Genomic DNA, 11621 nt, shown 5'->3' on the forward strand with positions numbered 1-11621 from the left:
TGATCGTGAGTCGTGACCAAGTCTATTCAAAGTTTGCTAGATCAATTTCAAACATAATAACCACCACAAATCCCGTTACAACCAATGCAGAAGTAGATAGACAGTAAAAAGGATAAAAGACAATACACCACTACTGGAACAACGGGGCGATTAAGAGTAAAACCATCAATCGAATGCATCTATGGAAACCTTTTTACAGAATTAGCAATGTGGATCACCTTCCAGATTCCAAAGAAAAGGAAAAGGAAAAGGAAAAGGAAAAGAACCTCAGTTCATACCTGCAAAATCTAGGGAGAAAATCCAGTGGACTGCACTAAGAATGTTGGACACGGTAGGGAGTGGTGGAGATGGCCTCAACGGGTTGCACACTTGTGCCGCCGGAACAGCTTAGACAAAGCCCGGAGATGGGGATGAGCCGGGAAGCTGGTTGGGTTCGGACTTCGGAGAGTTCGTCAGTCAGCCTGGTGCGAGAAAAGAGGGAAAGTAAAGTGCTAGCCGAGCTGGCACTTGCGGTTGCGGAGCTGGCGGAAGTGCGGAAGTGGTGGTTGCGCAATCAGATTGGGAGGTTGCGCATTCAGATTCTTGGCACTGTGGATCACCTTCCAGATCCTCGTCCGTCAGTCAGTCTCCGGCGGTGGGTTGCGCACTCAAATTCTTGCGCGGCTTGGAGGTTGCTGAAGTGGAGATGGCGGAAGCGGTGGAGATGCAGCTAGCAGTAGCACCGATGGCTGTGGCTGAAGTGGGAGGAAGTGGAGAAACTAAAGATGCAGCTAGCGGTAGCAGCAATGGCAGTGACGGAAGTGGAAATTGGGAGTTTGGGACAGTCGGTGGCGGAGGAAGAAGATCAATCGAAGGAGTGAGCAGAGCATACAAGTTAACCTAAGCGAAGGAAGGAGGAAAGTTTACGAACAGTGGCCGAAGATCGATTATAGCTTAGTGCGCAGAGAACATGTAAATTTTAATTGAATCAAGGGTATTTTTGTAATTTTACACTTACTCTAGCCCAACGAGCGGCTCGTCGAGCTATCAAGCCTAAGAAACGAAGGCTCGAGCTCGCCTCGTTTATCTTAACAAACTGCTCGAGCTGAGCAGCTCGAGTCATCACCAGTCCTAATACCAACTGATATGAACTCGACCCAACAAGAACTTATCTTGAAGAACCAAGTTGATCAGGCAGCGGAGGGATCTATTTTGACCAGGTTATGGATACAAAGATGGAAAAATCTCGACCTCCTCTAACCCCCGAGGTGTGAATCTTGAATTTAATTTCAACCCACAACCTAACGAATTAGCGAACAAAGATTTGTTGGTAGAATGGCATCACAATTCAACGTGGTCTTGAATTGATAAGCCAAAACTTAAACAAATGAGACATAACTCACTTTGTATCAAGGGATGTTCCCAAGGAACAAGAAAAGAAAAAAAACTCTCAATTTTTATTCATCTCATAAGTGTCTTACAATGGAATAGGAAGGGCCTATTTGTAGCTAAAAACTAAACAACTAAGACTAATCCAATTTAGATAAGGATTTAGTCACTTAGACTAATCCAATTTGGATAAGTGTTTAGTCACTTATTTCCCTAACTATTTTTGAATGGCTCAAATAGCTCACATTGCTGGCCATATTTATTCATAATAATGACTAACTAACCAACTAAACAAGAAAAATCAAACAAAACAAAAGAAACTAAAAACATGAAGATCAAATAACAAGCGCTCCATCCCCTCTACGACTTCATGTATTCCAATTGAGTTTTGAACATCATGTATTCCAATAGTTGTAATTTCCTTGAAAAAGCTCTCAAGCATCTTGGCACGATCTAGTGGTGGTGCCACTACTCGTATCAGTTCATTTGCAGCCCTAGTTTGAACCCTTGACTTCCCACTTCACCAACTCTAAGGACTTGGTGGTGGCCACCAACCCAAAGGCTGGTGGTTTCCTCTCTTCTTATATACAAGGTAGATTTTGTGCAAAAGCTACTCAATTAAATATTTTAGATTTTGAGGTTTACATTTTATTATTGTTATAGTAGTTACACTACAATACTTAAGTTTAATATTTTTAATTTGTAGTGATATTTATAAGCAAAGATCAAGGTGTCTTGCACTTTTAGAAGTAAGATCTCACACTTTATGGTGTGCCACATTGCTGAATCCGGCCTTTAAATCCCAGGTCTGAGGTGTGACAAATGTTAGTCCTTCACCAGTGCATCACACCACAAACTTGGGTTATCACTCATCAGATTTTTATAGATGTTGTTCATTTGGAATTTCAAGATGGGATGATATTTACGGAGTCAAGTGACTAGAGGATAATGAACTCTTAGAGTTCTTGGTGTTTTCCCTGCTACTCTATTTAATTCAATCTAGCGTTCTTATGAAGACTTTTGGCCGAAATTGTAAAGGTGCCGCAATAATGGTATTCAAATTCAAATTGATTAGTTTTTTTATTAGTATTATTTTTTTGAAATTAATATGCTAGAACCACTTCGCCCTCAAGGTTTAGTTTAGTGGTAAAACGGGCTCTTGGATTGAATGAAATTCTGGGTTTGAATTTTTTCCTAGTATTAAACCTCTTGTCTAACCTGGATGCGTCGTGAGGGGTTTCCGCGTATCCCCCGACTTGGTGTGGCAGCTCATGTCCAAATTGGCTCGAGTCGGGCATGTTTCGGGTCAAAAAGAAAAAAGAAACTACGAAGAGTGACCATTATCACAAAGTAGTATTCCCAATTTATATTGACATATAGATATGAATTGTACAAGTATTGGGTGAAAATATTGATAACTGTGTATGTAAAGTATAATTCTAATTTTCAACAACTTATATCATCCTCCAAAGCCAAATAGAATTCAATAGTCTTGGGCACTGATTGGACCACAATTCTACTTGAGCGAGGGGTAAAAATTAAGTGCATCCCACCAACTAATTAAATTCTATGCCTGCCAATGTACAAGATGTCTACTAATTAAATTCTACAAAAAGTACCGTTCTTCATAAAAAAAAAAGGAAAAAATAAAAGTAAGCTCATAAAGTGAAATACAATGGATAAAATTTTCAAAATAAAATCCTTTTTTTTTGAATTAGGGGCATACACTTAACAAATATATATTAAAAATAAAGATAATAGCAAATTGTGATAACAAATAGATATTATGAAATAACAGCTAATAGTAAATTGTGCACCCTCACGTTAGAGGTGGACTTTTTTTTCAATCTAATCCGACTTGGATTTCTTTTCATCTAATCCAATTAGTGGACCGAGGGTACGGACAGTTGTTAGTGACAATCGTCTGGAATGGTGTAAAGATTTTTGAACGAGTTGTAATTCATATTAAACACATCATATATCTTTACAACAGATGTGCAATATTCTGTTACTGTTCATCATATGAGTCCTATACATAATAATTGCATATCTGTTGCAAGAATGTACAAATAGTTTAATTTGAAGTGCAACCCGTTCAAAAATACTTACAACGTTCCAAATGGTTGTTACTGACAACCGTCGATGCCCCTGCTCCTCGATGGGTTAGTTGGGCACTTTTTCTAATATAATGTTGCCGTTGAAAAACAAAGTAAAAACGAGCAATATAACTTGAAGTTAAAATAAATAATTCAAATTATTGTGGTGCCGCTGTCCTTGGGTTTGAGAACTACATGCATCCTCTCGCTTGGGACTATAAACGAATTGAGCCCTTAGTGAACCGTTCGAGCTTGAATCATTAATAATCGAATCGAGTTCGATTTTGAACAAATTTGAACTCGATTTTAAATTACTACTAGAATTTCATTAAAGTATGAATCACATCGACTTTTTCTAATATAATGTTGCTGTTGAAAAACAAAGTAATAATGAACAATATAACTTGAAATTAAAATAAATAATTCAAATTATTGTGGGGTCGCTGTCCTTGGATTTGAGAACTGCATGCATCATCTCGCTTGGAACTATAAACGAATCGAGTCCTTAGTGAACCATTCGAGCTCGAATCATTAATGAATCAAATCGAGTTCGATTTTGAACAAGTTCGAACTCGATTTTAAATTAGTACTAGAATTTCACTAATGTATCGAATAAAAAACTTGTACACATTCGGCTCGTTAACGCTCAATTTGACTTGAATAATTTTTTATAATTTTATTTTTTATAATAAATATTTTATACATAATAACATATTTATGATTTTTTTATAGATATTATATATTTGTTATTGATAAACCAATATTAAAATATTAAAAATAAATAAAATTTTAAACACTTGAATCAAACTAAAACCTACTTAATATTAAATCGAATCTAGTTTGAACTTAAACTTTAAACTCGAATTGGAATTCAAGTTCAAAACTCCAAATTGTGCTTGATAGTTTCAAAATTGAATGATTATTCGATTCATTTATGGCCATACTCCTAGACAAAACGGTCGTTAAATTTTGGTTTGGGCCCAGCCCGAAACCCTTTGTTTCGGGTCTTAATAATCCGAAGGGTTAATCACATTTTATTTCCTTAAAAAATACCCTATTTCTCAGTTTACCCCCTAATCTTTAATTTTGCTCACTTAATCCCCTTTAGGACAAAATTGCCCTTGTATTATTTTGACTTTTTATTTACCTTGTTTTCCTTTCTTTTATTTTTTTTCTCTTGTTTCTTTATTTAATTCTTCCTCTTTCCCACAAAAATCTTCACCTTAATGATTGAAATAAAAAAAAAGGAATTGCAGAGATCTATTTTCTCTTTAAATGATTAAAAAAATATTCAAATCACTTTTCTAAAATACAATTTTTTTTAGCCTTTCAATTCTTTTAATTTTGGATTTTTCTCTTTCCTTTTTAGTTTCTCATTTTATTCTCAAGAAAATATCACAAGATGAAATTGTTTTGCTTTCTTTTATTTCTTTTTCTCTTTCTTCTCTCTTTCATCCTTCCCAATAGAAATTCCATTTCAACGAAAATTTTTGTTTTGAGTTTTTAATTGCATATTTCGGGGTGAAGGTTTAAAAGGCATCAAAAACTAATTTTGATTTTTTGTATGATGCCACGTGTCACAAATTTCAATTGATAATTATTAATCAGGTCACAATTTCATCTTAAGATATTTTCTTGGAAATAAAATGAGAAACTAGAAAGAAAAAGAAAAATCCAAAATTAAAAGAATTGAAAGGTTAAAAAAATTATATTTTACGAAAGTGATTTGAATATTTTTTTAATCATTTAAGGAGAAGATAAATCTCTGCAATTCCTCTTTTTTTATTTTAATTATTAAGGTGAAAATTTTTGTAGGAAAGAGGAAGAATTAAATAAAGAAGAAAGAGAAAAAGAAATAAAAAAAGGAAAATAAGGTAAATGAAAAGTCAAAATAATGCAAAGATAATTTTGTCCTAAAGGGAATTAAGTGAGAAAAATTAAAGGTTAGGGGGTAAACTGAAAAATAGGGTATTCTTCAAGGGGATAAAATGTGATTAACCCTAATCCGAACTCGACGACGTTGTATTCAGAAAGCTTCCCAATTTGCCTGAAATCTCAGTAAACAGGTCCATTTCAGACTTGAGTTGGGAGTGGCGATGAAGAGAAGAGCGGCTTCATTAGGTACTGCTGCTGCTGCTGCTAATTGTACTACTCTTGCTTCATTTCTCTCTGCATTCCCAAGCTCTAAACCCCAATTAGCGTTCTGTTCAGCTATAGCAACTAGTAGTGATAAAATTAGAAATCATCAGCACCAAATTGGGACGTCTTCTGGTAACGTTTTGCAATTTCTTTCTGGGTTGAAGGGTAGGATTGATAGTATTGACAGTCTTGATGATGCTCTGAACTTATACCAGCAGATGGTCCGGATCAGGCCTCTGCCCTATGTCTTTTGTTTCAATCGACTGGTGGACCGCATTATTAAGATGAAGAAGCATTATTCATCTGCTGTCTCAGTTTTCAGAGATATGTACGTCAGGGGCATTCCTTTTAATGACTGCACCCTCAATGTTGTGATTAATTGTTACAGTCTCTTGGGTCGAGTGAATTTGGGGTTTTCTGTATTGGGTGTCTTCTTCAAGCGTGGTATTCTGCCCGACGTAGTCACCTTCAATACTCTACTTAAAGGACTCTTTCGGGAACATAAGGTTCCCCAAGCACAAGAATTGTTTAAGAAGATAATATTTGAAAAGCTTTGCGAGCCTAATGAAGTTATGTTTCTGATTGTGATAGATGGGCTCTGTAAGGTGGGCAACACTCAAAAAGCTGTTGAATTCCTAAGAGTCATGGAAAAAAGAAGAAGATGTAAGCCCAATGTTAATGTGTACAATACTATCATTGACAGCTTTTGCAAAGATAAAATGGTCAGTGAAGCTCTTGCCCTTTCGCAGGAGATGATTGAAAAGGGCATTCCCCCAGATGTTGTCACTTATAATTGTTTGATTGGTGGTCAATGCAATTTAAATAGATGGAAAGACGTTACAAAGCTCTTTTCTGAGATGACGGATTACAAAATTACTCCAGATGTTGTTTCTTTTAATACAGTGGTGGACGCACTGTGTAAGGAAGGACAAATCGAAGCGGCTGAAGAGGTAGTCGGCATCATGATTAGGCAAGGCCACAATCCCAATCTGGTCACATACAGTTCCTTAATGGATGGATACTGTTTAAAGTGGCGAATAGATGAAGCAAGGAGGGCCTTTGATGCCATGATTACTAGCGGCATTACTCCTGACCTCCATAGCTATGGTATTCTGATAAATGGCTATTGCAAGCACAAGAAAGTGGAAGCAGCCATGAATATCTTTCGTGAGATTCAGCATAAAGGTTTAACACCTAATATTGTTGTTTATACCACTGTCTTGCAGGGGCTATATAGCGTAGGAAGCTATCTTAGTGCAAGAGAAGTTTTTGATGAGATGCGAACTGCCGGCATAAAGCCTAATTTTTACACTTACTGTGTGATGTTGGATGGATTATGCAAGACTGGACATGTCGACGAAGCATTGCAGTTATTCCATTCAATGGAAGCTGATGGAATCGATCATCATATAGGCATGTACAGTATCATCCTTGATGGTTTGTGCAAACTTGGGAGGCTAGATAGTGCTCGTGATCTTTTTGACAATCTCTTTGTTAAAGGATTGGATCCTGATGTCCCAGCATACACCACAATGATTGCTGGCCTGCTTTCACAAGGCCTGCTCACGGAAGCTAAAGAGCTTTTTCAGAAAATGGAAGAAAATGGTTGCCTGGCAGGTAGCGTTACATTCAATGTTATTCTGCAAGAACTCCTTAAAGGAGGCCATTATGACGATGCAATAGTCTACCATGAAGAAATGGTTCGTAGAGGTTTCTTGCTAGATGCATCTACTTTTTCCATTTTACTTGATTCATCTACTGAAAAACAGAAAAATCCTTCTCTACTTATGTTGATGCTGAAGATTGGTCCTGATAGCAAGAAGTTTACGGACGGGGGATAAAGAGGACCTTCACATTGGTTGCAACTTTTGGTCCTACTGGTTTTTGGCCCCTAAACTTTAACTAACATTATTTAGGTTTGCTTTTGATTCTGTTTACGGAATGTAAAAAGTGTTGCAGCTGAGCCTTGAGTAGCTCTCTTGGTCATATTATGTGAAACGCCTCAAAGTTCTTCAGTCCAGGTGGAAGAAGACGTTGTCTTTAAGGGAAGTTCAATTTATAACTGTACTGGTGTAGCAGTTCACAGAAACCTGCTGCTGTTAATTGGATATGTACAGCTTCTTCAGAGAGACTTCTTGCTTATCCTTTCATAGAGAACCTCAGTGTAGCATATCACTTAAAAGGTAACTTGTACAGGCTCCTTTTCTTTGTTTTTCATGGGTTTTAGTACTTTGCGCTTGCATGTAATTGTAGTTTGGATAACTAATAGCTGAATTCATTGGAATTAAGAATGAAACTTCATCTGAAAATATAGTTTTTTATCTGGATTTATAGAAAAATTTAGTTACAAGCTGCATTTAAACTGAAATATTTGCCAGATTGATCCTTCACATTTTTAGAAAAAACTTTTTTAGTCCCTCATATTTAAAATCAACCACAATAGTCCTTCAGATATAAAAAAGTCTGTCCGATTGACCCCAAAACTTGTTTTCGCTCATTTCTCTGACTAAAAAGCACACGCCTCCCTCATGTGCCCATAATTTCAAGGACAAAAATGAAACACACTTCATTTCCTCTTAAAAAACACATCAGCCGCCAAAACCCTAAATATAAACCTAGATTAAACAAGAGAGATTTTAACTTCTTCATTCTTTAATATCACGCCAACAACAACGCCGGTTTCCAAGAATCTCCCTTCTAGAATTTGCAGGTTTCCAAGAAGTCGAAATCATGAGTTCTTTTCCACAATGACATTGATTATTGTTTATTTCATTGTACTCTTCAATGGCTGAGTTTCTTAGATGTCTTTTCTTGATTTTCTTCTATTACTTGTAGGTGATCATATTGAAATTTTCTTCTTTGATTCGGGGTTTGCTGCTTACAATTAGGGTTTGAGTAAAAAACCTAGGGAGACCTTAAACTATCACCGTTGTCAAGTTTTGGCCCCCGATCTAATTTTTGTCTCCGATGAGCCCCTAAACAATTAAAAATGCATAGTTTAAATGCTTCCTGTCATTTTAAACCAAAGTCAAGCCGGAATTAAAGGGCAATTTCGTCCAACTATAATTGAAACATCAGGACCAGAATTAGCATTAGATCCATTAGACAAGAATTCTAACAAAAAAAAGCATCAGATCTTCACCTTGAACCTTTTTTGATCCATTAGACAGATTTCTAATGAAAAAGCATTAGACCATCTTCACCTTGAACCCTTTACCAATAATCTTCTTGTACCTAAAGATAGAATCCAACCTCTGCAAGCAAAAGCTCTACCAGCGGTGTGGGGAACAACACAGTGACTAGCAACCCAGACAATCAAGCATCTTGGTGGTGGTGGTAGCGGAAATGTCATGGGTGGTATTGGAAGCATTTCTACCATTGGAAATCATAGTTGGCATGCTTTTCGTGATGGGGAATGCTCAGGACTTTATCCACAAAGCCACCCATGGCTGGTCGAAGCACATCGATAACGACATTTGGGATGTGGCCACGGAAAGAAGGACAAGAAGCCCATGGATATGCTATCCTCTTCTTCTACTCCTAATTAACAATCTAACTCAGGAAACACTATGGCCTATCGGTGAATTTTTGGATCTCTTCATGTTTTGCAAGCATTGAAGTTGTGAGCAAACAAGTTGAATTGTTGTCTTCCTTTTGCAGCTCACTTTAAGCTTTTGAAATAAAAAAAAAAGGAACAAGCTATTGATGTTGATTGTCTGGATTTGGTGGATGATAAAATAACTATAGATGTTTGAGTAATAATAATAATAAAAAATCCAGCTCCTGCTACTTCAACTATTACTTAAACCTGTAGATGAAATAATTAGCTGGAGAGAGAGAGAGAGAGATACTTTTCTTGATACTTCAAATATGGTTGGACAATAATACCATTTGCTTCCGGCTTGACTCACATATATAATGACCGGAAGCACTTAAACTATGCATTTTTATTGTTTAGGGGCTCATCAGAGACAAAAATTAGATCGGGAGTCAAATTTTGACAACGGTGATAGTTTAAGGGCCCCCCAGGTTTTTAATCAGTAGGGTTTTGGCAGCTAAAAAAATAGGGAAAAGGGGGAAGAAAGGGTTTGGTGGCTTACAATTTCTTTTTTTTTTTTAAAAAAAAAAATAGAAAATGAAGTATGTTTTCATTTTTGTTCTTGAAATTATGAGCGCGTAAGAGAGGTGTGCAGTTTTTGGCTGGAGAACCAAGCAAGAATGAACTTTGAGACCAATCGGGTAGATCTTTTTATATTTGAAGGACTATTGTGGCTAATTTTAAATGTTAGGGACTAAAAAAGTTTTTTTTTTAAAATGTGAGGGACCAATTTGGCAAATTTCCCTTTCAATAATCTGGAGGAAATTTTTTCTTGTAAGTAGAATAAATTTGTCACTTTTGTTGCAATTCCTAAATGGAGCCAAAGGTGCAGCCAGTTTAAAAGTGTAAAAAATTTTTGGACCAATATCTTGGTTTGGGTTAAAATTTTGAGGTCCCATGGAGGGTCTTGGTTGTTGACTTCTGTCACTGCATTTGATTGAAGGCTAACTTTTCAAGTGTAATCCAGAAAATGTGTTCTAATCACTTTTAACTATCAACTAGACTACACAAGGATCCTTATTAGTGAAGCTTTAAAACCTTTAATTTGTAGGCATTGGTAATCTTGCAACAGTTTTATCAGTATAAGAACTCATTGAGCTTTTATTATTTAAAATTGATGTCAATGCTGTATTAAATTGTATAGTTACTGGTAGGATTGTGGCAAAAATATCTTTTTCTTAAATTAGTTGCACTAATCTGTCCAAGAAACTCTCCATTCTTTTCTTATTGTTATCCTGATAAATACATTTACTCGATTGTTTAGTTCATCTAAAATAAACTTCCTGATAATGAATTCTTTACTTTTAGCATTAGATTGTTGCTAAATTGCAATAATAACTAAAGAATTGGCATTTGTTGCACAAGTATACCAATTCGTCGAACTTCTGTTAGGTTCCCATCTGCAATGGTCAAAATAATAAAGAAAAAGAAAAGCGCCTTAGTGACTAATCAAAATGTTAATAGTACACTCTGTTCTAGTCTGGCAAGTTGCATATCTGTTGTTTCTTTTTCTTATTCTTGTTCTTTCCTGGAGAGCAGGAGGAAGGTGAAAGTTTGTATGGAGTGTGAAGATTTCATGTCAGATAAGACTGCATTGAAACAATCAATTAGGTATTAAAAAGCAGAGAAAAACTTTTTGTCGAATTTTATGTAAAAGAATTCAGCTGAAGTGATTAAGGCTAATTTCTTCAATCAATTTTGGGAACAATTTCTGTGGCTCTACTGACCATGTCCTCGTTAAGTATGTCATGCTTAAAATTGATGGAGTATCTCTTTTAGTTGTGGAAAAAGTAAACTATTTAGTGACCTATAAAAAACATCGAGAAGCAATCTTTCGTTGATCTGTCATATAGCTGTTCTGTGCAGATTTTTTATTTGTATGATTTTGTTAATGCATGCACTAATGAGCGATGGGGTCATCTGTTGCAAAGACAATGACAGTTGCATGTTTTTTGGTTAAGAAGAACAAGTCTTCTTGCTCATGTTAAAATTTTATTTTGGTATCCTAAGGTGAAGATTTCAACGAGACCTTGTACAGATGTCTCCAGATTGAACTTAAGCTTTATCAAGGTAGAATAAGTTCCACGTTGAGTTCAAGTTTAGCTCAGAAAGTATTATTCTTCCATATTGTGCATATGCTTGGAGTTAAGACGCCATTGAAATTTTGTCTACTTTGAAGGTCTACTTAGCACATTTAAAATATAAATAAAAATAAAAATAAACAATGGAAATGAAACCTGTGTACTGCTACATCTTCATGTGCAAGTTGAACTTCTGCAATAGTAGGGCGACCCCTTACGATTTTCTGATTGAGCATGTAATATATTGCCAGAGGTTACAATCATGTTGATTCAATTTTGTAGAGATTGTGATTTCAAATAAAGTTGTTAATATCTCATCTCATAATCTAGATATACTAC

At 36.0% G+C, this 11621-nt stretch overlaps 1 protein-coding gene across 2 annotated transcripts in view; it reads left to right on the plus strand.

Moving 5' to 3' along the window:
- The first annotated feature begins 5472 nt into the window (after nt 1-5472).
- LOC113698922 (uncharacterized) overlaps nt 5473-11621 on the plus strand; it is a 9869-nt gene continuing 3720 nt past the window's right edge. For both annotated transcript variants that reach the window (XM_027218892.2, XM_072056526.1), the window contains exon 1: nt 5473-7786. In XM_027218892.2, the coding sequence (XP_027074693.1) occupies nt 5561-7444 (1884 nt within the window). In that variant the 5' untranslated portion in view covers nt 5473-5560 and the 3' untranslated portion in view covers nt 7445-7786. The remainder of the gene's footprint in view (nt 7787-11621) is intronic.

This window comes from Coffea arabica, chromosome 7c, assembly GCF_036785885.1.
Source record: "Coffea arabica cultivar ET-39 chromosome 7c, Coffea Arabica ET-39 HiFi, whole genome shotgun sequence".
In the NCBI taxonomy this organism is placed as follows: Eukaryota; Viridiplantae; Streptophyta; class Magnoliopsida; order Gentianales; family Rubiaceae; genus Coffea; species Coffea arabica.